This window comes from Podarcis raffonei, chromosome 4 (genome assembly GCF_027172205.1).
Source record: "Podarcis raffonei isolate rPodRaf1 chromosome 4, rPodRaf1.pri, whole genome shotgun sequence".
NCBI lineage: Eukaryota > Metazoa > Chordata > Lepidosauria > Squamata > Lacertidae > Podarcis > Podarcis raffonei.
In genome coordinates, this window is record NC_070605.1 from 16,492,493 (window position 1) to 16,520,321 (window position 27,829).

The 27,829-nt window shown below is 45.8% G+C and overlaps 1 protein-coding gene across 1 annotated transcript in view; it reads left to right on the top strand.

Annotated features, from left to right (window-relative positions):
• The first annotated feature begins 3,815 nt into the window (after nt 1–3,815).
• The window catches only part of LOC128412532 (N-acetylated-alpha-linked acidic dipeptidase 2-like), a 32,996-nt gene continuing 8,982 nt past the window's right edge, over nt 3,816–27,829 (top strand). The window contains exons 1-12 of the mRNA XM_053385569.1: nt 3,816–4,012; nt 8,607–8,718; nt 11,843–12,029; nt 13,808–13,909; nt 17,288–17,413; nt 19,742–19,928; nt 20,438–20,531; nt 21,210–21,308; nt 22,492–22,577; nt 23,897–24,016; nt 25,617–25,699; nt 27,420–27,483. Of these exons, the coding sequence (XP_053241544.1) occupies nt 3,931–4,012; nt 8,607–8,718; nt 11,843–12,029; nt 13,808–13,909; nt 17,288–17,413; nt 19,742–19,928; nt 20,438–20,531; nt 21,210–21,308; nt 22,492–22,577; nt 23,897–24,016; nt 25,617–25,699; nt 27,420–27,483 (1,342 nt within the window). The 5' untranslated portion in view covers nt 3,816–3,930. The remainder of the gene's footprint in view (nt 4,013–8,606; nt 8,719–11,842; nt 12,030–13,807; nt 13,910–17,287; nt 17,414–19,741; nt 19,929–20,437; nt 20,532–21,209; nt 21,309–22,491; nt 22,578–23,896; nt 24,017–25,616; nt 25,700–27,419; nt 27,484–27,829) is intronic.

Consider the following 27,829-nt stretch of genomic DNA (forward strand, 5'->3'; position numbering starts at 1 on the left):
GATGAGAAGGTTGCTGATCCATTGATGAGAAAATAATTACTATTATTAAGATGAAATACACCTTACCACCTTTGGGAAGAGCAACCAGATGACCTCTGATAGCTACTGATGAGCACCTGCAAGGCCCTGGAGCTGTCCTTTGTAGTCCTCTATCTTTAAATTGGACTTCAACCGTACAGGACTTCAGATGGAGGCAGTTCAAGCTGTGACTGACTCAAGGTCACCCAGTAAGAGTAGTGGATTTTTGAACCCAGGTCTCCCAAGTCCTGTTCTGATTCTCTAATCATTACACCACACCAGCTGCAGAAACAAAGAGATGAACAAGGACAGACTGACCAAGGCACTTGCCAAAAAGCTTTCTGCTATCCTGTCATTTTCTCATCCCTCACCCTTGAAGTATTGACCTGAGCCCCAACTCTGATACAACATTTATGGCTACGCATCTTCTGCTTTTCGTGGAGTGAAGCTTTCCTAACATCACCACCTAAAGGCTTACATAACGCTGCAAATAATACATGTTGCTTTCACAGTTATGGTTTGTGGAGGTGGCATCCCATCTGGTTAGACGTATCTTTGGCGAGATTTGTTGAAGCAGGGGCACCTCGGATTTGTCCGTGTTTTGACGAGGGCATCACAAGATGCCCTCAAAGGGCATAGTGACAAACCTCGAGGACAGCTAGGTTTTGAGAAATCAGTAGGATAGCTGAAAGCAACTGATACAGCTCGTATCTTGAAGGAAACAAGAACTGCGGCAGAATCACATCCAAGGAGCATCAAGCAAAGTCTCAGCTGCCTTATGTTGAGTCGGGCCATTAGCTGACTGGCAGTGGCTCTGTAGCAGGATTGAAAGCAAGCTTGGACATAGCCACCCCTATTCAATGGGGATGCTTAATGGAAAGGACATGTGGAGAAGTCCATGTGCAGCATCTGCAACATGACTTAAAGCTGCAACTGGGCATCCAAAATACCTGATTCAGCTAGTACAAAAAGTAACTAAAGGAAGCAGCAGAAGATATTTATTTGCTGTGGCTACAAAGAGGACAGCTTTTAAAACAAGAGCAGCAAATGGGACACCTACACAATTTTTGCCCCTGGGGGTGGGAGGAACATATGTTTCAGACATTTTGGAAGAGTATTCTTCATATTTTCTTGATAGTATTTTCTTGGCATATGGGTGTTAGGAGAGAAATAAACGCCACTTCATCAGGCTTTTTCTTTCTGTTCTTTCTTGCAGAGATTAATCTTTGTCTCCAGGCAAACTACATACGGCGAAGGAAATCTGATTGGCTCTCCCAATCTCTCTTTTTAACTCTTATCTGCAGTCGTGGTGTTGGGAGGGGAAAGGTTTAATGTTTCTCCCCACGTACTCCCTGCTGCAAAGCTTCTAGAGGAGGGGGAATGTTATGTATGGAGTTGAATAGGATCCAAAATGCAGCAGTCTGATTGGTCCTAGAACAATAGGATCCATAATGCAGCAGTCTGATTGGCCCACAGGAGCCATGCAATCCAGCTCCAGGTAGAAGTGAATCCGCAACCTGATTGGCCTACAAGAGAATCCCAGAATTAGCCAATCACGTGGGGCCCATTGTGTAAATAATGTATATAAAGCAAACATTATGGGGGAACTTCCATTCCTTCTCACCACTATGAGCTGAATAAAGAGCATGAAATCCACTCTCGACTCCGAGTATATTTCAGGGAAACAGGTACAAGTGGGCGTTGCTTCTTGGTCCTGCCACAGCGACCGTTAAAGGCTAATAATATAACACAAGAGATTTCATTTTCCACATCAGATGTGACTTGTCCAATGCCTGCCTTTGCCTGCCTCATACCTAATATCGTTTCCAACATCAGGTGTAGGGCGGGTGGACATAGCTTGGATAAAAAGACCTCACGGGTCAAACTGAGAGAAATGGTAGAACACAGAGATCAATGCCCATCTGCACTATACATTTAAAGCGGTATCATCCCACTTTAAACAGCCATGGCTGCCCCCCACCCCAAAGAATCCTGAGAAAGTGTAGCTTGCTAAAGCTGCTGAGAGTAGTTAGGAGACCCCTGCTCCCCTCGCAAAGTTACAATTCTCAGAGTTCCTCAAGAAGAGGACTTGACCGTTAAAGCACTGAACAGAGCCTCCTTCATAAACTAAAATCTGTACATGCTTGGCTTTGACAAGGATAGAACCTGGGACCACGGCTGGTCCAAAACATCTTGGAACCTGAGGCAGAACCTAAGAAGGGAGGAAGGGACAAAGGAAGACCTAGTTCTTGTAACTCAAAGCCATTGGTTCAAGTCCTACCCTCCGGAGCAGGAGAAAACAAGCTTTCTCCATCTTCCACATGACAGCCCTTAAGACAGGCTTCCTCAAACTTGGCCCTCCAGATGTTTTTGGCCTACAACTCCCATGATCCCTAGTTAGCAGGACCAGTGGTCAAGGATGATGGGAATTGTAGTCTCAAAACATCTGGAGGGTTGAGTTTGAGGAAGCCTGCTGTGCTGGTCCCGTGGGTTACCCAAGAGGTGAGGTCCAAGTCCGGTCCGTGGTCAAAGGTGCAACGTGGAGGCAGTCCGTAGTAGCTGAAGCTGGGTGCAGGGCAGGGAGTCGGGTGAAGTCAGCAACAGGCAAGCAAGCAGAGAGCCAGGGCGGGTCAGGAGCTCTGGCAGAAAAGCACGACAGGGTTCAGGCAGGAACTAGCAACCAACAATGTTGCTCCCGCAACTTGGGACTGGGGCAGGCTGGCTTTTATCTGCCCCAAGGCATAGGGCGGCCCTGATCCTCTGGTGACTCGCCTCTCCTGGCCTGGAGGCAAGCACTCCTCCTGTGGGAACTTAGTTCCCTCCGCCTCTCTGCCCTGAGCCTCTGCAGCTCAGGAGAGACTGGAGGGTTACCGGACCCAGAGGCAACCTCAGCTTCCTCTGACGGGGCTGAGAGTGGAGCACCTGCAGGCAATGGGTCCTCCATCACCTCAGGAGCCCAAGCAGACTCAGCTGGAGCCTGCACCTCAGAACCCAGCACAGGTGAGGACCCTTTAGCCTCATGCCCCAGCCCCAGCTCAGCTGGTTCTGGAGGCAGGGAATCCTGTGCAGGCTGGGATCCCTCAGGTTCAGCATCCGAGTCCGAATCCTAGGCCATCACACCTGCCTTTAGATATTTGAAGGTGGCCATCATCATCTCCCCTTCAGTCTCCTCTTTTCCAGGCCAAACATATCCAACTCCCTCAACTGTTCCTCATAAGGCTTTGTTTCCAGTTAGTGGTGGGTTGCCCCTTGCATCTTGTATTTCTGCAGCTGGTTCTTCCTGCCTGGGTGCAGAACCTGACATTTGTCCCTGTTGAAAGTTTCCTTCCAAAGGGAGAGAGAGTTGCAGGAAGCCCCACACTCAACCAGCGCAACGGAAAGGCACTTTGCACATGCTTGAGGGCCGTCTCTCCCTGATTATCCGCCACAGATGTCCCAGGCCCAGCCACTACAAAACAAACTCAAAACTCCCTCAAAACAAGCCCTGCTTTGCAGGTGCCGAGTCTTAGAGTAATCATTAAGGCAAACCACAACCCTCTAATTATTATTTACCTGATTCCTATACTGCCCTTTATCCAAAGATCCCAGGGCAGTGTAATGTACAGAGAGGGGGGGGGGGAGAGAAAAACATCTTGATCTTTCCTTGTTTTCTTTTTTAATGGCAGTTTTGCAAACTTCTGAAGGAGGGAACCTTTGCGTCTTGCCGGCAGGAGACGTCCCGTGCCCACACAGGGGCCCCCTCCTGGCCTGGAGCGCCCCTCCAGCAACCTCGGCTCAACTCTCCCCTGCCCCCTTTCTTTCGACGTGAGAAAGATCTCACAGTGGGAGGAGGGACGGCTCGGATCCTCTCCCAGGAGGGTTGCGAAAGCCCGTCCCGTCCTGAGTAAGCCTCCTTTCGCTCCGGGACGCGCCATGGCCAGGAGGAAGGTGGCTATTTGCAGCTGGCTGGGCTTCGTGGCTCTCCTTGCGATCTTCCTGCTGGGGCTCTTGGTGGGTGAGTCGAGAGAGGATCCTGGCTTGTGGGCTCCGGGAAAGGGGGCAGCCCCCTACTTGGAACAGGGCGCGCGAGGTGGGGTGGGCGAGGCGGAAATCAGAGCTGGGCTTCGCGCGCGTCAAAGCAGCCAGACGGGCTTCCCTGAGCGCACGGATAAGGGGAAGGGCTACGGCTCAGTGGTTAGAACAAGAAGGTCGCGGGTTCTATCCCCGGCATCTCCAGGGAGGGTCGGTGAGAGAAACCTGTCTGAAATCCCTATTTGCTGCTGCCAGTCCTGCGCTGGGCGCAGCGCACAGCGAGAGGAGAGGTGGCGATGGGGTGGTCAGGTAGCAACAACAGAAGGGGGAAATCTCTGCTGTCTGACTGTGCACCCTCGCTGCATGGGACAAGCGCTTTGCACATGCTCCGAGGCGCTCTTGTTGCTCCCGCTTTGCACATGCTCCATGGCTGAGCGCAAGCATTCCAAACGGACTCTGCCGTTTGCTGGAAGTCCCAGCGAACCCCAATAATAATAATAACAATAATTTATTTATACCCGCCCATCTGGCTGGGTTTCCCCAGCCACCCTGGGCGGCTTCCAACAAAACACTAAAATACAATAACCTATTAAACATTAAAAGCTTCCCTAAAAAGGGCTGCCTTCAGATATCTTCTAAAAGTTTGGTAGTTATTTTTCTCTTTGACATCTGGTGGGAGGGTGTTCCACAGGGTGGGTGCCACTACCGAGAAGGCCCTCTGCCTGGTTCCCTGTAACTTTGCTTCTGGCAGCGAGGGAACCGCCCGAAGGCCTTCAGCACTGGACCTCAGTGTCCGGGTAGAATGATGTGGATGGAGACGCTCCTTCAGATATACTGGACTGAGACTTTTTGTATTCCTGTTATGTACTGACCTTGTCACAGGCACCCTTTGGATTCGGAACCTCTCCCCACCAAGGTTATCCAATGCTTGGATAATCAGATGCCCTTTATTCTTCCAAAGCAACACAACCAATTACAAAGGAAGGACACCCATTTTGTCATCTAGGACCTAGATAATAACAGAGTAATCAATATGTTTCTGGCATCACATTCTCAAATTTCCCATTTCTAACGTATTTATAGGGCATCAGAAAACAAGCCTCATGTAAAGCATCATGGCTTTTTTTTAAAAAAAAAATGTTGACAGGTGATGAGTGTGACCTGCAACAGAGTGTTGCAGCTCATCTTCCCTCTGAAGAGGAGTGCTCCTGTTGAGAGCAGCCATTCATTCCAAACAGGTTATCCCAATCCTCCCAAATCCTGGTTTTCTGTTTGTTTGTTTCCCAACTGATAGTCAATATTCTGTGGATATTAAGCATGCAGAGCAGTCTCCTATTTTGTGTGCGACCCTTGAGGTTTTGTACTTCCTCAAGTTTCAGGAGATGCCTTGAATACGCTGGACAACTCTGTTTTGGCTCCAGTCCTGTCGGCACCTGAGTTCACTGTTAGAAGGACTAATGAGAAAGACCTGAGACCTTGGGGAACTGCTACCAGCCAGAGCAGACTATATTGGCCTAGATGAATTGGCCAAAACGATAAGCTGGGCTCCCTGTGTTTTGTAGCAGTGAGACTGTTTTGGCTCAATGCATATTTATGCTTTTTTTTAAACAGTCCTCTTTATGGGGGAGGATAGAGGTGAAGCTTTGAAACAGCCCAACTCTTAATACAGGCAGGCCTTTTGCTGAGACTGAACACTTACATAACCCTTCCCGGTAAAGGAAGCAAGTCTGTCAAGGCAAGATTGTTGCAGTTGTTGTTTTTCCCCCTTCCGTCTGCTCACAAATACCGGTACACAAAAGGAGTAATTTGGAAAGCTCTGTGTTATGTTAGATAAGCTGACAGTGGGGGCTTTTATTTCCTTAGCAAAGACATCGTGTCATGCTGGTTCCTCACCCCCACCCCACCCAAGCCCATCATCCAAAGCTTCTGTTTTTGCTTTAAGCTGCTGAGGGTTTTTCTAAAGAAGGGAGGCCTGTAGCTTTCTAGCAGTGGTGCTCTCTGAACAGGACTTTGTGGCAGATGCCCCAGGCTCCACTCAGCAGAAGGGACAGCCCCAGCATTGGCTTATCACATTTTGAAACCAGTGAAGCAATGCGCAAGTAATGTATGGGGTGTTAGGGGAGGGGTCGTATTTCTGGTGGGGACACATCATGCTCCTTCTGTGGTAGTTTGTCTACCTTTTGTTCCCACCCTGCATTCAGCTCTCACCTGTGGTGACAGTACAGTGGTACCTCGGGTTAAGAACTTAATTTGTTCCAGAGGTCTGTTCTTAACCTGAAACTGTTCTTAACCTGAAGCACCACTTTAGCTAGTGGGGCCTCCCGCTGCTGCTGCGCCGCTGGAGCATGATTTCTGTTCTTATACTGAACCCGAGGTACTATTTCTGGGTTAGTGGAGTCTGTAACCGGAAGTGTCTGTAACCCGAGGTAACACTGCAGTCACAACCTGGGGAACAGCTTCCCCTGGCCAGCTAAACCAGGTAATGGTAGCTGGTGGGTTTCAAACTAGCCTACTGCACAGTGGTAAAATGCACATTCATTGCCTTAATAATAATAATAATAATAATAATAATAATAATAATAAATTTACTCCCCAGCCACTCTGGGCGGCTTCCAACAGGATATTAAAAACACAATGAAACATCAAACACAAAAAACTTCCCTAAACTGTGCTGCCTTCAGATGTCTTTTAAAAGTCAGGTACAGTAGTTGTTTATTTCCTTGACATCTGATGGGAGGATGTTCCACTAGGCGGGCACCACTACCAAGAAGGCCCTCTGCCTGGTTCCCTGTAACCTCACTTCTTGCAGGGAGGGAACTACCAGAAGGCCCTTGGAGCTGGACCTCAGTGAACTATGGGGGTGGAGATGCTCCTTCAGGTATACTGGGGCGAGGCCGTTTAGGGCTTTAAAGGTCAGCACCAACACTTTGAATTGTGCTCAGAAACGTACTGGGAGCCAATGTAGGTCTTTCAGGACTGGTGTTATATGGTCTTGGCAGCCACTCCCAGTCACTGGCTCTGCCCACCCCGGCATGTGGCCCCCAGAAAGTTGCCTCAAAGAGAATGTGGCCCTCAGACTGAAAAATCTTTCCCACCCCTCACTCTAGAGTGGATTCATTTTCCTCCTGCAGCTCCTCTTGCTGACAACTCTCCTTTGCGATCCCTGAGCGAGGGAAGGCATCTGAGCAATGCCACCGAACCAGCCGAAGCTCTGCTCATCTCTTTATTAGGCAGCCCAAGGGAGCAGTGACTCAGATAGCTCGTGCTCAGCTCAAGGGCTTTCTAAATTTATTTTTAATAAACAGAATGAAACAGAAATGCGGGCCGCTTACTGGTTTAGCTCCAAACTTGCCTCAGTGTATATACAAGATTCTTTCCTGCGTCTTGGCAGCTTGTTTCGTTTAGCCTGGTGTTGCCAACTTTTGAAGTGGCTCCTATAGCTGTCCGTTTGCTCACTAGAGTACATGGGGAGGAGTTAACTGTTCCATCCCCAGCTGCGAGCCTTCCCCAAAGATGCCCCCTATAGCCGCTGGACTGAATACAGTCTTCCATTGGCTCTAATCGGAGGCCAATTCCAAGCCTAACTGCCACACCATGGCCAGTTTGAGCTCCTTTGAGAAAATACAGGGTGATTCATAATGGAAGCTGTATACTTCATTATGAATCACCCTGTAATAAGACCTAAATATAGATATATACGCAGTATATACCTGAGGTGTGAGGACACATTGGGGGGGAGAGAGGGAGGCTGCTCTAACCATTACATTACACTGCCTCCCATCGGATGCCAAGGAAATAAGCAGCTATCTTATTTTTAAAAGACATCTGAAGGCAGCCCTGTTTAGGGGAGTTTTAAATATTTAATGCTGCATTGTTTTTAACACTCGATTGGGAGCTGCCCAGAGTGGCTGGGGAAACTCAGCCAGATGGGCGGGGTATAAATAATATATTATTATTATTATTATTATTATTATTATTATTATTATTATTATTGCATGACCTTGGGCCAGTAACAACCTCTCATGGGGTGGTTTTGAGGGTGAAAGCAAGGGGGGAACGACATCTGGGTAGGCCCCCTTGAGCTCCTCGGAAAAAAGAGAACACACACACACACACACACACGAAACTGGGGGATTAGGACACATCGAGAAGGAGGGAGGGAGAGAGAGAGAGAGAGAGAGAGAGAGAGAGACTGTTCTAACCATTGTGCCCCACTCCCTTGCATGACCTTGGGCGAGTCACTGTCTCTCCCTCTCTGTCTCAGCCTGAAGCCAGAAGAGGAGGCCACTGCGGTTACATATGGCCCATGGAGCAGAGATTCATCACTCCTCCTTTAACAGATGCAGAACTTCCCAAGGATAGTGTTTTGTTCCACAGTATGAGAAGCCTACTGATTTCTCTGGTCACATCCACATGGCACATTTAAAGCACACGTCTTCCCTGCAAATAATCCCATTGCATTGGATGATGGGCAAGTGAAAGGAACCTTGATAGCTTGGCTGGTGCAATCCCATAATAGTAGCGCTTGGAAGGACGGGGGGACAGAACTGACGGTTGTCATTGCGACGGCATTGCAGGATGGTGCGTGAAATCGGCGAACAAGCCAGCTGGCACGACACACGTCTTTCGAAATGCAAGAAGGCAACTTTTTGCAGAACTGAAGGCGGAAAACATCCGGGAATTTCTGCGGTGAGTTTTGCTGCTTTCTTTGGTGACTAACTGTTTTAAAAGTTGTAAAAATGCAGAGCAAGCTCCAGACGCTTCTCCCCAGATGATATCAACAGACTGCCAGGTGAAAGGCAGTGGCAGCCAAAACAGGATCAGGCCCCTGCTTCGGTCTGTTATAGGAAAAAATGGGGTTGGCATATGCAGCCCAACTCCCCATCGAGGGACTCTGTGTCCTCTAAATCCATTATCAGTCAGAGAAGAATGGATGGAGGCAAAATCCAGTGAAATCAAGGCAGATATTTATTTCTCTGTTGCAACAGAGTTCCCTCCCCACCCCCATTGCAAGGAGGTGAGGACCCAGAACAAAGGTGTGCAAGAACTTTTAAAGACTTTAGAAATTGCCCGGCCCCTTAGCCAAAAAACACCCAAAAAGCATCACACATAACATCACAGAAAGAGGCAGTCTACAACAGAAATTAGAGTGTGTGGCTGAGAGCCATATTTCCTTCTGGGCAGTCTTCCAAGTATCCACACGTCAGTGGTGGGTGGGGCCCCAAGCAAAAGTGGGGAGAGCAATAAATGTGAATTTTACTTTTGTGCAGGAGGCTAGCTTCTGCACATGCTCACACACCCTTCTCTATGTGGTGGAATGCTCTGTCACAAGAGACTAGGGCCCTGCGGGACTTGACATCTTTTGGCAGGGCCTGCAAGACAGAGCTGTTCCTCCTGGCCTTTGGTTTGGACTCGGTCTGACCCTTATGTTTCCCTCCCCTCATGGTCTTGATTTATCAGCTGCTTTAAAATGAGGCTGCATTTTAAATTGAATTTTATAAAGGTAAAGGGACCCCTGACCATTAGGTCCAGTCGTGGATGACTCTGGGGTTGCGGTGCTCATCTCGCTTTATTGGCCGAGGGAGCAGGCGTACAGCTTCCGGGTCATGTGGCCAGCATGACTAAGCCGCTTCTGGCAAACCAGAGCAGCGCACAGAAACGCCGTTTACCTTCCCGCCGGAGCAGTACCTATTTATCTACATGCACTTTGACGTGCTTTCAAACTGCTAGGTTGGCAGGAGCAGGGACTGAGCAACGGGAGCTCACCCCGTCACGGGGATTCGAACCGCCGACCTTCAGATCGGCAAGTCCTAGGATCTGTGGTTTAACCCACAGCACCACCCGCTTCCCTTTAACCTGTATTTTAATTTGGTTCCCTCCCTCTCTTTCCCCCCTATTATTACTGTGATTTTATTGGTGTTAGCCGCCCTGAGCCTTGCTCTGGCTGGGGAGGGAAGGGTATTAATTTTTATTTTATTTTATTTTATTTTATTTTATTTTATTTTATTTTATTTTATTTTATTTTATTATTTTATTTTATTTTATTTTATTTTATTTTATTTTGCATTCAGATGAGCAAAAGGTGCCATCAGAGGTCAGGCAGAAGTGCTCCAGGTACAAGGCAGGGGGTGGGTGGCCTAAGGAGATTTCCAAAACCCAGAGAGAGAAGCTTGGAGGGCAACATTTGACCCCCAGGCCTGAGGGTTCCCCCACCTCTGTCCTAGAGGGTGACAGGGGTGGTGCTTAGCACTCTTTCCCCCTGTTCTTGCTGCTCAAACATTGAACATCTGGGGAGAGATAAAGGAGGTACAGATTGGAAACCTTCTCAGATGAAGAGCATCACATGAAGAACAGACTCAGCTGACTAACCATCAGAGTTGCTTGGACTAATTTGCTGCAGACGTTGATTAATCATTGAACCACAATGTCTGCCTTTGGAGAGGAGGCAGTCATGTGCCTCCATCCTATCTAACCTGGTTTTCTTTTATCCTTCACCACCCCCACACATATTCCACATACCCTACTGACCACAACCCTGCAATTTCACATATAGACATAGCACTCGTTTAAACTTTAACCCACTTGAGAATCCACTCTTGGAAAATACCCTGAAAAAGGCTGCATTTCAGTTGAAATTTTTTCAGTTTGCCACATATCTGCTCTGCTTAAGGCAGCAGTTAACTATTCTTGCCCCTTGCCAAATTATTACTACTTAATTTGTTTGCTTTTGGACACGGCAGTACAGACTTGTGGAACTGTAAGCATTATCTTACTATATATAAAGAAAAGTAAGGCTGTCGTCACGCTGCAGTTTTCATGGCCAGAAGCAGGCGGCCCAGGCAAGCTGTAGAATAAAGAATCATAGAGGGAGGAAGATACTTCACAGATGGTTTGGCTGGACTAGATAGGCTTCTGGTCTGATGCAGCAGGATCTCAGGTTCAGAGTAGTACAATAGTTCGCTAGATGGATTGATGAATTTTCTTAAATAAGGGGTAGGCAACTGCTTTCAGACCAAGGACTGTATTACTGTCTGGGAAACCTTCTGAGGGGCAGATACCCAGGCCAGAAAGGATCAGAGGCAAAGTGGGCAGAGCAATGCATGCAAATAGTGCCTTTACACAGCAGGCTAGTCACGCTCAAACACCCCATTCTATCTTTCATCCAGGAAAACAAGAAACATCCTAGAATCATAGAATTGTAGAGTTTGGAAGGGGTCATGAGGGTCATCTAGTCCAACCCCCTGCAATGCAGGAATCTTCTGCCAAATGTGGGGCTTGAACCCACAACTCTGAGATTAAGAGTCTTGTGCTCTACTGGCTGAGCTATCCCAGCAGAGTTCAGGCCAGAGCTCAGCCAGGCAAATAAACCCAAGGCCCAAAGTAAGGGCCAGTGAGAACAGTGGCCCCTGAGGAGAGTTTTGAGGGCCAGATTCAGAGGGCCACATTCAAGCCCCTGGACCAGTCCCTCCCCAGCTGTTGTTAGACCACAATTCCCATCATCCTTAGCTAGCAGGACCAGTGGTCAGGAATGATGGGAGTTGTAGTCTCACAACAGCTGGGGAGCTAAGCTTGAGAATAAAACTGCCCTGGACTGTCTTAAACCCCCACACCCATTTTTTAACACAAATATGCATCTTTGGGGGGGGGAGAGATGATATGGAATAGAATTATTTTGGAATCATCTACCTTGGCTGTTCTAAACCATTTTGGAAAAGGTTTGCCTGCTTTGCCCTTTGGGGAACAAGAGATCCCAATGCTTATCCTCTCTCCTTTTTTTAATAATAAAAAACCCAACCTCTGTGGTTCATTTCAGCTCTTTCACGAAGCTCCCTCATGTGGCAGGAACAGAACAAAATCTTCACCTGGCAAGACGAATACAAGCCCAGTGGAAGGAATTTGGCTTGGATACAGCCGAGCTGGTTCATTACGATGTCCTACTTTCCTACCCAAATCAAAGCACCCCCAACTATGTTGCCATTACCGATGATCATGGAAACGAGGTAAAGAGGGCAGAATGTTCCCTCTGCTGCATGCGAGCTGAAAGAAAAGAAAGAATCGCATTCAGGAGGGCTAAACTGTGTCAGATCTCGGAATCAAATTTGAAAGCGGGTGGCTTTTGTATTCCAGGCGCTGCCAATCTTTCTTGGGGGGGAGGGGTTTCCACGGGGACATTTGGATTTTTGAGAGGGGGCCAAGAGTACCGCCTCTTCAGGTTGCTTCTCTCCCCTGCCCTGGAAGACACACAGAAAGAGAGGAACCACACACATGTGTGTGCAAAGACAGAGAGTGTCTTTACTGGGTAAAAAATGGATCCGGTAGAATGAAGAAGGATTCACGTTAGTTTGCATGATTTCATATGATCTCCTCTCCAACACACACATACACACACACACCCCACTATCAAATCAAACCTTTGTGAGGCACTACAAAGTAAGAAGAGCAGTGCAGGATCAGGCCCAAGGCCCATCTTGTCCAGCACTCTGTTCTCACAGTGGCCAGTCTTATGGGAAGCCCATAAACAGAACCTGTGAAAAATCACAGATCTAGTGTGTTTGCCAGAGCCAGAAAAACATTGGAATGCTTCTGTTAGGTCAAGGCTTTCCACCTGTGCATGGGAATCAGTGTTTTGAAGAACTGAACCAGTGTAATAGTTAGTGTCAGACTAGGACCCGGGAGAGCAGGGATCAAGTCCCCGCTTAGTCAGGGAACTCCCTGAGTGACCTTAGGTGCAGCACAGCCTCTTACTATAACCTACCTCGATAATAATAATAATGATGATGATGATGATGATAATAATTTATCTATACCCCGCCCATCTGGCTGGCTTCCAACAAAATATTAAAATACAGTAATGCATCAAACATTAAAAGCTTCTCTAAACAGGGCTGCCTTCAGATGTCTTCTAAAAATCTGGTAGTTGTTTTTCCTCTTTGACATCTGGTGGGACGGCGTTCCACAGGGCGGGTGCCACTACCAAGAAGGCCCTCTGCCTGGTTCCCTGTAACTTGGCTTCTCGCAGTGAGGGAACCGCCAGAAGGCCTTCGGTGCTGGACCTCAGTGGTAGAACGATGGGGATGGAGACGCTCCTTCAGATATACTGGACGGAAGCCGTTTATACTACCTCAGTGGGTTGTTGGGTGGATTCAATGAGGAGAGATAGAACCATACCCACCACCTTGAACTAGTGAGTGAGAAAGGTGGTTATAAACCAACAAACCTTCCTTCCCTCTCCTCTACCTGAACAGATTTTTTTTTGGGGGGGGTGCAGGAAAGGGAAGGAAAATTCTGTTGGACAGCCAAAATTCCCTGCATTAACCCAAGGCACAGGTCGTCAAGTTTTCAATATTTTTTTAAGCAGTGTGACCAACAAATTATGCCACACATCATGGACCAAAATGTTTGGTGACCCCTGTTTTAGCTGCTCAGGTACCAACCTGAGCCTTGAGAAGAACACAGAGTTAGGAGAGGAGCTGGGAAAGGCAGTACTCTCCCAATTCCCTCCTTTCATTCTGTGTGTTTTTCAAGAGGGGTAGCCATGCTCACCACTTTGACCAGTGAGCAAGGTCGTTGGAGGACTTGGAGAGTTTGTGGACACCAGCGAGGTCCTCAAACCATGGGCACCTAGCTGGTAGCCCAGCTCTTTCCAGAAACAACAACAACAACAGAGGCTATTTGGCATTCAAAATATCAAATTCCAATTCTCAAAGGGTACAAACCTTTTCTGAATGTATGTGACATGCTACTTCAGCTTTCTAATAGTGTCTCTTCTTGCGAACAGATTTTCAACACGTCACTCTTTGAGCTTCCTCCTCCAGGATATGAAAACGTCTCAGAGGTGCTGCCGCCATATAACGCTTTTTCGGCGCAAGGCACACCAACGGTAAGGAGTGGGAAAACACAAATCCAGCCCTCAGAAGTCAGTGTGGGAAGGGGAGTGAAAAGTTTGCAAGCAATAGTTTCTTGCGTTTTAAACGGTAAAGAAAAATGGAAAATTGGTTGTGGGACACAACGGAGTGTCCTGGAAGAAGGCATGGCTGGAATCCTGAACAAGGAATATTCTGCCAGGAGCTAAGAACACAATACAACATTTTGTAGCAGGTCTTACTTATTCATTTTCTGGACCATCTGCAAGGGCAGCCCCCTGTATAATGTATCACAGTAGTCTGGATGGGAGTTGACCATTTCAAGACTCCCCAAGTTCATGTGTTTTGATATAGGTGTTTTAAAGACTATTACTCTACACAAGTACAGTGGTACCTCGGGTTACAGACACTTCAGGTTACAGATGCTCCAGGTTACAGACTCCGCTAACCAGGAAATAGTACCTCAGGTTAAGAACTTTGCTTCAGGATGAGAACAGAAATTGTGCTCAGGCGGCGTGGTGGCAGCAGAAGGCCCCATTAGCTAAAGTGGTACCTCAGGTTAAGAACAGTTTCAGGTTAAGAATGGACCTCCAGAACAAATTAAGTTCTTAACCCGAGGTACCACTGTAATTGTATTGATAGTGAGTATCTCCACGTTGTGCCTCTGAGCATGGGCGAAGTGTAAAGGGAGGGTTTGAGGTTGGTGAGCGATATGAGCAGGGGTGCCAAGCCCTAGTAAGAGTTTGGATTTGATATCCCGCCTTTCACTCCCTTTTAAGGAGTCTCAAAGTGGCTAACAATCTCCTTTCCCTTCCTCCCCCACAACAAACACTCTGTGAGGTGAGTGGGGCTGAGAGACTTCAGAGAAGTGTGACTGGCCCAAGGTCACCCAGCAGCTGCATGTGGAGGAGCGGGGAATCAAACCTGGTTCCCCAGATTACAAGACTACCGCTCTTAACCACTACACCACACTGGCTCTCGTTCTTTTCTTACCTCAATCCTGCAGATCATAAACCACAAGTTTCATTTTTTTATAAGATATTTATTAAGATTTTTTAAAGTATTACAATAAAAATGAAAAAATAACAAAAATACAAAATAAAAATAGTTAAAAACACACAGATTTTCCATTGCTTATTTTCCTTTAGCTTGTTTCCCGGACCTCCTCATACCTCCCTTTTTTGTATTCCACTTCAAATTGTTGGTTCAGCAAATCCTTACCATTAGATTTTTACCTATTTATAACCCTTTTTTCATATTCTCTTAAAGCATTACAGCTGGAAACCACTTAATTTCTATCCAACATCATTCTAACATTCATTAATTTTACAATATTTCTGTAGATAGTCTTTGAATTTCTTCCAATCTTCTTCCACCGACTCTTCTCCCTGGTCTCGGATTCTGCCAGTCATTTCTGCCAATTCCATATAGTCCATCACCTTCGTCTGCCATTCTTCCAAAGTGGGTAGATCTTGTGTCTTCCAATACTTTGCAATGAGTATTCTTGCTGCTGTTGTAGCATACATAAAAAAAGTTCTGTCCTTCTTTGGCACCAATTGGCAGACAATGCCCAGAAGAAAGGCCTCTGGTTTCTTCAGGAAGGTATATTTAAATACCTTTTTCATTTCATTATAGATCATTTCCCAGAAAGCCTTAATCCTTGGGCACGTCCACCAAAGGTGAAAGAATGTACCTTCAGTTTCTTTACATTTCCAACATTTATTATCGGGCAAATGATAGATTTTTGCAAGCTTGACTGGGGTCATGTACCACCTGTATATCATTTTCATAATATTCTCTCTTAAGGCATTGCATGCCGTAAACTTCATACCTGTGGTCCATAACTGTTCCCAGTCAGCAAATATAATGTTATGTCCAACATCTTGTGCCCATTTAATCATAGCAGATTTCACCGTTTCATCCTGAGTATTCCATTTCAACAGCAAGTTATACATCTTTGACAAAATCTTAGTTTTGGGTTCTAACAGTTCTGTTTCTAATTTTGATTTTTCCACCTGGAAGCCAATTTTCTTATCCAAATTATATGCCTCCATTATCTGATAATAATGAAGCCAATCTCGCACTTTGTTTTTTAGTTTCTCAAAACTCTGCAATTTCAGTCTATCTCCCTCTTGTTCCAAAATTTCCCAATATTTCGGCCATTTGGCCTCCATATTGAGCTTTTTCTGGGCTTTTGCTTCCATTGGTGACAGCCACCTTGGGGTTTTGTTTTCCAATAATTCCTTATATCTTATCCAAACGTTAAACAATGCTTTCCTGACAATATGGTTTTTAAATACTTTATGCGCTTTGACCTTGTCATACCACAGATATGCATGCCATCCAAATACATTGTTAAAACCTTCTAAGTCCCAAATGTCTGTGTTTTCCAGAAGCAGCCATTCTTTCAACCAGCAAAAGGATGCTGATTCATAGTAAAGTTTAAAGTCTGGCAGGGCAAATCCACCCCTTTCCGTTGCATCAGTTAATATTCTAAATTTTATTCTGAGAAACAAGAGGGAGATATCAATATGTTCAAACTTACTGTGGAAGAAGGAACCCCCATCACCAAAGCAGGCAAAAAAAACCAATAGTTTCTTGCGTTTTAAACGGTAAAGAAAAATGGAAAATTGGTTGTGGGACACAACGGAGTGTCCTGGAAGAAGGCATGGCTGGAATCCTGAACAAGGAATATTCTGCCAGGAGCTAAGAACACAATACAACATTTTGTAGCAGGTCTTACTTATTCATTTTCTGGACCATCTGCAAGGGCAGCCCCCTGTATAATGTATCACAGTAGTCTGGATGGGAGTTGACCATTTCAAGACTCCCCAAGTTCATGTGTTTTGATATAGGTGTTTTAAAGACTATTACTCTACACAAGTACAGTGGTACCTCGGGTTACATACGCTTCAGGTTACATACGCTTCAGGTTACAGACTCAGCTAACCCAGAAATAGTACCTCGGGTTAAGAACTTTGCTTCAGAATAAGAACAGAAATCGTGCTCCGGCGGCGCAGCAGCAGCAGGAGGCCCCATTAGCTAAAGTGGTGCTTCAGGTTAAGAACAGTTTCAGGTTAAGAACGGACCTCCAGAACGAATTAAGTACTTAACCCGAGGTACCACTGTACAGTGGAAACTCGGTTTTCAAACGTAATCCATTTCAGAAGACTGTTTGACTTTCGAAACATTCAAAAACTGAGGCGCAAAGGGCTGAGAAAATTGAAAAACATGCAGCGGGAGCCATTCGACTTCCAAGGCACGTTCAAAAACGGAAGCATTTCCTTCCGGGTTTTGGGCGTTCGAGAACCAATGTTCCACTGTATAAGAGATTCCCAATGTAACCATGGACAGTGACATCAAATGTAATATTTTTCCCCCCACTCCACAAAAAGGCAGATCTGGTGTATGTGAATTACGGCCGCACCGAAGACTTTTTCAAACTAGAGCGTGAGATGGGAATCAACTGTACAGGAAAGATTGTCATTGCCCGATATGGGAAAATATTCCGAGGAAACAAAGTAAGTTGATGATATCTCTGCTGCTGCTGCTGCTGCTGCTGCTGCATTCTCTTTCCTTCTCCCCCCCCCCCATTTCCTTCCCTAATAATAAATCTTTTCAGAGGCTGCTTTTCAGGTTTCTGTGTGGAAATACATCAGGTGGGAATGAGGGAGCAAACTCCCCGGGTGAGGGGAGGGGGTTAGGGTGGATCATACCACTTCAGTTTGCAGGTAGAGATCCCATTTTTGAGTTCTCCCTGCTATAAAAACACCTCCCCACAAGTAGAAACCTGCATAGCATAAAGCAAATTATGCCAGAAGCAATATTCCTAATATTACTGCGGTTTGTTTTTACCTGAAAAGCTTTGTTTCGTTGTTAATGCCAGGGAGTGTTTGAATATGTTATGTTCCCCTATAGTCTGCAGTGGTGTGTTCCATTTCATCATATAGTTGTATGACAGGCTCTCCCATTAAAGGTGGCAGATGGGTAGCCAGTGTTCTGGGTGTTTAAAAGAGTCAACTCTCCCTCTTAGCTCTAATGGAGATGTCTGTTTTAACTGTTTGTTGTAAGGTTCCTTTATTAAAGAGCAGCCGGGGTATTTTGTTCAAGTGAAGAATGCCTTGTGTCCACTTATATCCCACCCAGAGGGCATAGCTGTCAACTTTTCCCTTTTCTTGTGAGGAATCCTATTCAGAATAAGGGAATTTCACTTAAAAAAAGGAAAAAGTTGACAGCTGTACCAGAGGGTAACATTAAAGAGGAGGCACTTCTGAAACAAAACTATATATTTTTAATTTATTTACACTCAATGAGGGTTTCAAGCTTTATGGTTTATTCATGTGAGGCGCAATCCTTAGCTTCAGGCAAATGCTCTTTACAGAGAACTTCAAAAGCTTTTCAGCTTATTTAAACATAGAGTGGATCTACACACAGGGAAAAAACGTTATAAATAAGTCAGAAATTAAATTGTTATAACAAAAGAAAAAAACGATATGGAAATTGCTTAATGTTTATTATTTTTTTGCTCTCTGGTTCCACCTGGTGTTGCATGTTTATAACGCATCCCAAACGTTGTTTCTCGGCTAATGTAGCTGAGTCCCTAGTCTCAGGATAGACTCTTTCCACCTATTAATATTACCACACCAGGAACACTCTCACTGTCCCTTCTAGGAATTTGACTTGGAATGAAACTGAGTTGTGCTGCCTAGCTAACCCCAGATCCCTATCCGGGCAGATCCTTCTGTTCCCCAGAGGCGAGGGGGTGTCAGGGGAGACAAAAACTTGGCCCCCATTGGAGAGGAGCTGCGGGATGCAGCCAGAGGGGCTCCCCCAATTTCAGCAGGGTGGGCAGCTCTTCTCTGCCTCCTCCTCCTCCCTGCTGCTCCAACGCCACCTCAGAGTAGACCACTTTGAACTTCTCCTCCTGCAGGTCCCACTGCAGCAGGAGGCACAAATTTTGTCCTTGCTCCAGGCACCATATTACCAAAGTCCGCCTCGATAGTAGCTGGGGGTTCAAGCACATCTAAAATGGCCACAGGTTCTCCAGTCACATCATCATAATAATAATAATAATAATAATAATAATAATAATAATAATAATAATAACAACTTTTATTTATACCCTGCCCTCCCCAGCCAAGACCTGGCTCAGGGAAGCCAACACCATGTATAAAACAATTGATAAAATACAACTTAAAAACAAGATTAAACTACAACATTAAAATGCAGCCTCATTTCAGTAAAGGTAAAGGGACCCCTGACCATTAGGTCTAGTCGTGGCCAACTCTGGGTTTGCAGCGCTCATCTCGCTTTATTGGCCGAGGGAGCCGGCGTACAGCTTCCGGGTCATGTGGCCAGCATGACTAAGCTGCTTCTGGCGAACCAGAGCAGCGCACAAAACCACCGGAGCAGTACCTATTTATCTACTTGCACTTTGACGTGCTTTTGAACTGCTAGGTTGGCAGGAGCAGGGACCGAGCAACGGGAGCTCACCCCATTGCGGGGATTCGAACCAACATCCTTCTGATCGGCAAGTCCTAGGCTCTGTGGTTTACCCCACAGCGCCACCCGCATAGAAACTCAAATCAAAAACGTTTTGGGGGTGAAAACGTCAAATCTCTACCAAGGCCAACTATCCAGACTGGTCTTACATGAGCCAGAAAAAAAGCCAAGGAAGTCCCCAAATAGGAGTTCCATCACAGAAGGGGAAAGGAAAAAGGATAGAGGGGAAGGGGATCAAGTTAATTCCAAGCCAGTGGCAACAAGACAAGGAACGAATGCCACTGATTTCTCGGGCTATGGCAACGCACCTTTTGAAAACCACTTCTTAATGTTTGGCTGCTCTGTAGGTTAAAAATGCCATGTTAGCTGGAGCTAAAGGGATTATCCTTTACTCAGACTCTGCGGATTACTGTGCCCCTGGAATCGAGCCCTATCCGCATGGGTGGAATCTCCCTGGAGGAGGAGTGCAGCGCGGGAATGTCTTAAACCTCAACGGTGCAGGAGATCCCCTTACCCCGGGGTATCCAGCCAAAGGTTAGTGATGTACCCAGCACAGTCTTACACTTGGGAAGTAAGTTTAACTATTTGCTTCACGGGGTGAGTTTCAAGGTTTCCTGCCTGTTCAGGATTCACCCAGATTTGCTTGCACAAAGCTTAAAGGTAAAGGTAAAGGTAAAGGGACCCCTAAAGGGTTGCGGCGCTCATCTCGCTTTATTGGCCGAGGGAGCTGGCGTACAGCTTCCGGGTCATGTGGCCAGCATGACTAAGCCGCTTCTGGCAAACCAGAGCAGTGTACGGAAACGCCGTTGTCCTTCCTGCCAGAGCGGTACCTATTTATCTACTTGCACTTTGACATGCTTTCGAACTGCTAGGTGGGCAGGAGCAGGGACCGAACAACGGGAGCTCACCCCGTTGCGGAGATTCAAACCGCCAACCTTCTGATCAGCAAGTCCTAGGCTCTGTGGTTTTACCCACAGCGCCACCTGCATCCCTTGCACAAAGCTTACACAGTGGTTATCTCGAAACTCTTCTTGGTTCCTCAGAATATACCTTCAGATACGGAGTTGACGATGGAGTAGGGATTCCCAGAATCCCAGTTCATCCCATTGGCTACCACGATGCTGAAATTTTATTACGGTATGTAGATTTCAGTCATCTTTGGTGTTTGCAGAAAGCAGGGTGAGCTCATACAGTTATTCTAGCAATATTAAAATATCGTTGTTTTACCCACCCCCCACCCCCCACCCCCCTGTTTTTATTGATATGGAAAAAGAACTGGCATGACACCGTATTTATCTTGGAAATATGAGCTTGGCTCCTAATCTCACACTGCTTAAACTAAGATTTAGGCTCAAATCTCCATTTAGCCATGAAGGTCACTGGATGGGTCAGCCTAGTTTACTTTTAGCCTAACTAAATTTCAACGTATCTGTGAGGACAACATTGTGAGGTGGGCATGCTTTATATGCTCTCCTGAGCTCCTTGGAGGAAGGATTGGATTGAAAACATTATAAGTAAAGAAAATAAGTTAAACTGGATGTTTCCTCTGAAAGGGACAGTGAAACAGAATCATTTTGACATAGTAGGACCGCTACCTGCAATACAGCAATTCACAAGGGGCAGCTGCATGCATATCCAGAAGCCCTGACCCTAAAACAGAAAACATACCACATATTAATTTGATGACAAGCCCTAAAGCCACTAAATGTTGGGCCCCCTTCATACTTGCCATTTGGGAATCACTGTGTTAAGGAGATGATGGCTGCTAATTCAACAACCTTGCCAAGATCTGTCTGCCTGCTTTCACTCCTGCAGGTCCATGGCAGGTCCTCCACCTCCAGATGAGAGTTGGAAGGGAAATCTCAATGTGTCCTATAACATTGGGCCCGGATTTTCCGGCACCTACTCCAGAAGGTCAGTCTGAACACTTCTACCATCCAGCTGCCGTTCCAAACCCTATGAAACAGCCTATGAAATATGAGAGTTGCTGCCATTTCCTGGAAGGTCTTCTGTGTCTTTCACATAGCATATTGCCTACACAAATGGCATATCCCATTGGGACTGGCAAGGCAGAAGGTATGGAGGCCAACAGTAGGTGGTGCCAAAGCCAAGGACGGGCAGAGTCAACTCATTCTGTTTTTGTCCTTGTTCTCCCTGCAGAGTTCAACAAGGGGAAAACTTTAGACTAAGGAGAAATAGAAGAACATAGGAAGTGGACTTATACTGAGGCAAACCATTGGGTCCCTCTAGCTCTGCTACTGAGCTATGGCCCTTTCCCACAATCAGGGCCAGCCCTATCATTAGGCAGAAGGATGTGACCATCTCAGGTGGTGGATGCTGGAGTGCTGGAAGTGGTGGTGAGGTGTTGTGGGACACATGACCTGTTTTGCACCTCCCTCAGCTACCTGGCAGTGGAAGATGCCATCCTGGCACCAGTGTCAAGGTTTCTACTGCCACTTGAGTCAACTTTGAGTGGTGGTAGCAGGTTCCATGTTGCCTTTTGCCTCAGTCGGCAAAATCTCTTGCACTGACCCAGTTCATGAATTTGCTCTTTGCTCCCAGAAAGAGGTTGCATGAGCCAGAGCAGGAGTTCCTGAAGGCTTGATCCAAGGAACAGCTTATCCAGGGCAGCTTCTCACAGTACCAAAGCCTTGTTTTCTTGTAGAGTCATACCTTGGAAGCCGAACGCCTTGGCTCCCGAACGATCGAAACCCAGAAGTGCTTGTTCCGGTTTCCGAACTATTTTCAGAAGCTGAACGTTCGGCGCGGCTTCTGCAGCTTCTGATTGGTTGCAGGACATTCCTGCAGCCAATCGGAAGCCAAGCTTTGGTTTTTGAATGGTTCCGGGAGTCAAATGGACTCCCGGAAAGCATTCTGTTTGAGAACCAAGGTATGACTGTACAAGAAAACAAGGCTTTGGTACTGCGAGAAGCTGCCCTGGATAAGCTGTTCCTTGGATCAAGCCTTCAGGTACTTCACTCTTTGGCACCAGGAGCAGACCCCCAATGCTAATTCATCCCCTCACTGTTGATCTGGCAAGTCTTAGTTTGGTTGATACTACTATGCTCTCACAGAATACTGTGTTTTTATTCTACAGGAAAGTCAGAATGCACGTTCACACAATCAATAAAATCACGCGAATATACAACGTTATTGGGACCATCAAAGGAGCCGTGGAACCTGGTGAGCTGTTTCTGGCCTAACGGCTATTGGTTTTAAAATGTTCCTAGAGTGAAAGGAAATTAAAAGACGCCTGCTCCTTGGGAGAAAGGCGAGGGCAAACCTAAGACAGCATCTTAAAAAGCAGAGACATCACTTTGCCAACAAAGGTCCGTTAGAGTTAAAGCTATGGTTTTCCCAGTAGTGATGTATGGAAGTGAGAGCTGGACCATAAAGAAGGCTGATCGCCAAAGAATTGATGCTTTTGAATTATGGTGCTGGAGGAGACTCTTGAGAGTCCCATGGAGTGCAAGAAGATCAAACCTATCCATTCTGAAGGAAATCAGCCCTGAGTGCTCACTGGAAGGACAGATCGTGAAGCTGAGGCTCCAATACTTTGGCCACCTCATGAGAAGAGAAGACTCCCTGGAAAAGACCCTGATGTTGGGAAAGATGGAGGGCACAAGGAGAAGGGGACGACAGAGGACGAGATGGTTGGACAGTGTTCTCGAAGCTACTAACATGAGTTTGACCAAGCTGCTGGTGGCAGTGGAAGACAGGAGTGCCTGGCGTGCTCTGGTCCATGGGGTCACAAAGAGTCGGACACGACTAAACAACAACAACAGAGTGAAAGGTCCACCCAGAGGCCCATTTTGCCATCTTGTCCCTCCTTGAGATGGAGGTTTTTTTTAACATTGTAGTGCAAGCTCAGTCCCCATAAAGCGATTTGCAGTTATTGGGGTTCCTGATTTATACAGCCCCTTGGAAACCCTACTTGGAAGAGTTTGTCGGAACCCTGCAGAACAGCATGAGAGATGGTAGAAGGGGCTGCTGTTAGAAAGGGGGGAGATCAGCAAATAAATGCCGCTCCTTCCTGGACTGCAGCAGGAGCTTCTGCCAGACCCCAGTTCCTTCTGCTTTTTTTTGGAAGTTGAGTGGGGCTCTAGGATTCTGCCCCTGAGCCTTACCCCTGCCGACGCCACTGTGGGGAGCTGCAAACACAGCTAGCAAAGCCAATCCTTCATAGATCACTTCGGCTCAACCCTGGTTTTGAGCCTGTTAGTGCTTTGCAGTCATTTCTTTTGCAGACGCTTCAGAGGTAACCGGAATTTGAGACTCCGAAAGAACACTTTTTGCAGCATTGCTGAATGGAATGAATTGGGTTTCCTCTTATTCTTCCTCTGAAAAATTCTATTCTTCTCCCACCCCACTAGCCCCTTTGGGGGGAAAAGTCTGATCAGAATAAGGAAAGAAACATCTGCCAAGTATATTTTGAGTTAGATCCAGTTCTTTGTAACGTTTCTCTCTTATATTTTTGTTTTGTTTTTGCTCCCTCTCCCTAGATAGGTATATAATTTTGGGAGGCCACAGAGATTCTTGGGTCTTTGGCGGCATCGACCCAACCACTGGGGCAGCCATCCTTCAAGAAGTGGCTCGGAGTTTTGGCAAGTTGGTGAAGAAAGGTAATGAACTGCACAATTAGAAAATAAAACATGAAGCATGCTGCCCAGGCTATATCTTTCTAGACCCAATTCATCGTAATAGTGATTCACTTTACAGCAATATCCTGTTCCTAGAAATAAGTCTTGGCAAGTCTAGCGCAACTTTCATAAAGTTTAATGGGTACAGGATTGCAGACTTATATAAGCCTAAGACAGGCTTCCCCTCTAGAAATTGTTGGACTTAAGTTACCATCAGTCCCTCCCAGAATGACCAGGGGACATGAATTATGGGAGTTGTAGTCCAACAATATATACTAGTAGCCAAAATTGTGGAAACCTTTTGGGAAAAGTGCATTTCTGAGGTTTGATGGCTCATAACACCATTTTATCTTGGGAGTAATACCATAAAATTACATATCAATGAAAAGATAATTTAATGAGGAATGTAATGCAACAACGTTTGTTCAGTTATCTGTATTCTAGTAAAAGTTTTAGCCAAATAACCAGAAAAAGGAAGCACAGCTTGCTTAGGTTGATATGCAGTAATTTTTCTTCATTTGAATGTAGCCAATGAGCACGAGTGTTTAGAGAGCCAATTAGGTGTTATGAGCCATCAAACCTCAGAAATACACTTTCCCCAAAACATTTTCACAATATTGGCCACTAGTGTATGTCACCAGGTTGGGGAAGCTGGTTTAGACCCTAAAGTCCATTCTGAGCTCACAAAGTATTTCTTCCTAAGTCCTAAGATCTGGAGATGATTTGGGTCCCAACACTTAGGTTTCATGTGCACTTCCATGGGGTGTGAGAATTTCTTTGGTGGAACAGTTTCCTGAAAGATGCTTACAGTGGTACCTCGGGTTACATATGCTTCAGGTTACATACGCTTCAGGTTACAGATTCTGCTAACCCAGAAATAGTACCTCAGGTTAAGAACTTTGCTTCAGGATGAGAACAGAAATCGTGCTCCGGCTGTGCAGCAGCAGCAGGAGGCCCCATTAGCTAAAGTGGTGCTTCAGATTAAGAACAGTTTCAGGTTAAGAACGGACCTCCAGAATGAATTAAGTACTTTACCCGAGGTACCACTGTATTAGTCTTATCATCATCATCATCATCATCATCATCATCATCATCATCATGTTTCAAAAGCATTTCTAAAACCCGATTCCATTTTTGTAATGGCATTGCCTTTTCAATTTTGATTGCTCTTGTTGATCAGAGTGCGAGTTGAAATTTTAAATGCTTTTTTTTTATAAAGAGGTTATAAGGCTGCTTGGTCCTTTGCTTAAGGAATATAATTGCCGGCAGATGGAATGAAAAGCAACAAATAAAACAAAATCCTGATCCCAAACTAAGGCAATCAGAAACAGATCCTTATTTTATAGAGGTTACTGGAGCATGGTTTTTAACTGCCCTGGGGCTGTGTTTAAAAAGCAGGCATGGGAAAAGCTTTGGTCCTCCAGGTGTTGCTAGACTACAACTCCTATCCTCCCTGGCCATTGGCCATGCTAGCTGAGGCTGATGGGAGTTGTAGTCCAATCCAGCTGGAAGCCCACAGATTCCTCAGCCTTGTTATAAGTTGAACCATCCAGAGAGATGATTACCTTTTCAATGCCAACAGGTTGGAAGCCTAGGAGAACAATAATTTTTGCCAGCTGGGATGCGGAAGAATTTGGGCTGTTGGGTTCCACCGAATGGGCAGAGGTAAGTGGTTAACCGGTTCCAGAATATTTTGCTGAGACTTGCAGGAACTCTCTATTTTCCCCCCTCAGAACAGACCCATGGAAGTTAAGGATCTAACCTAGTCATTGATTGCAATGTGCCTCTCCAGACAGCAAGAATACACTGGTCTGAAGGGGCCCTGAGTTTTCCCACAAACAGCACAAACATCTTTTACAACGTGGATTATTAGCAGATTTGGGGGTCTGCATTAGCAGTGATGGGATGACCCCATGGGGGAGCCCCCCTTCTATTGACTTCATTTCACTCTGCCCCCAATCCTGCTCTATGTGGTGATTATTATTATCATTAATTAAAGGAGCATCTCCTCCCCAATCGTTCAGCCCGGAAACTGAGATCCAGCCCTGAGGGCATTCTGGCGGTTCCCCCATTGCGAGAAGTGAGGTTACAGGGAAGCAGACAGAGGGCCTTCTCGGTAGTGGCGCCCACCCTGTGGAACACCCTCCCACCAGATGTCAAGGAAATAAGCAGCTATCATATCTTTAGAAGACATTTGAAGGCAGCCCTGTTTCGGGAAGTCTTTACTATTGTATGCTGTATTGTTTTTAACACTCGATTGGGAGCCGCCCAGAGTGGCTGGGGAAACTCAGCCAGATGGGCGGGGTATAAATATATTATTATTATTATTATTATTATTATTATTATTATTATTATTATTATTTCTATATCACCCTTCATCCAAAGATCACAGGGCAGCTTATAATCAAACAACAACACAGAAATACATACAGTAAGAAAAGACTAAACATTTGGAAGAACCTTCTGGTGGTAAGAGCTGTTCCACAGTGGAACAGACTCCCTTGGACAGTGATGGAGCGTCCTTCCTTGGAGGTTTTTAAACAGAGGTCGGGTGGCCATCTGTCCGAGATGCTTTAGCTGTGATTCCTGCATTGCAGGGGACTGGCTGGACTAGATGACGCTTGGGGTGCCTTTGAACTCTAAAGTTCATTCATATATATATATATATATATATATATATATATATATATATATATTGACATATCATTTTCATCAATCATTTAACCTAATTTCATAACTTATACCATTTTTTTTACTTCTATCAATCACATCTGAGAATTTTCCAATCTTTTTCACTTAATTTACATTTCTTAATTTCACTATTACTTTCAATTATCTTAACTAATAACTCTCTTCATAATCTTCTCTACAATGTTTCTCAAAATCCTCCTTAGAAAACTTCTTGTAGTCCTACTAGCGTAATCTGTTTATTACGGTTGCTTTTCAAATAGTTTGAATATTTGCTCCAGTCCTCTGTGCATCTCTGGTCCGGCAGGTTTCCAATCCTTCCTGTCATCTTATCTAATTCTGCATAGTCCATTAATTTCATCTGCCATTCTTCTTTCGTCGGTAGTTCTTCTTGTTTCCATTTCTGGGCCAACAATACTCTTGCTGCTGTTATTGCATATAAAAAGAGTATGTTGTCCTGTCTGTTAATATCCTCACGTACAATACCAAGTAAAAATGATTCTGGTTTTTTTACTCTAAAGTTCTATTGTTCTATCCCTGTGGCAACTGGAGAAATGCACATAGCTATCACAGTTCATACATGTGATTGCACTTGCATGTCCATTTTATATGCAACTGCTGCTGTTGCTGTTGTGAAAAACAACCCAGTTAACTTTGTCATACACCTGGCGGTGCTTGTATCCTTTTGTAACTGCAGGAGAATACCAAAATTCTTCAAGCACGGGCTGTGGCTTACATCAACTCGGACTCTTCTATAGAAGGTGAGCATCGTTTGACCATCTTCAGTTCTGTGCCCTTTTACATTCAGAGAGATAAAGGTAACCCCTGACTGTTAGGTCCAGTTGTGGCCAACTCTGGGGTTGCGGCGCTCATCTCGCTTTATTGGCAGAGGGAGCCGGCGTACAGCTTCCGGGTCATGTGGCCAGCATGACTAAGCCGCTTCTGGCGAACCAGAGCAACGCACAGAAACGCCGTTTACCTTCCCGCCGGAGCAGTACCTATTTATCTACTTGAACTTTGATGTGCTTTCGAACTGCTAGATTGGCAGGAGCAGGGACCAAGCAACAGGAGTTCACCCCGTCACGGGAATTCGAACCGCCGACCTTC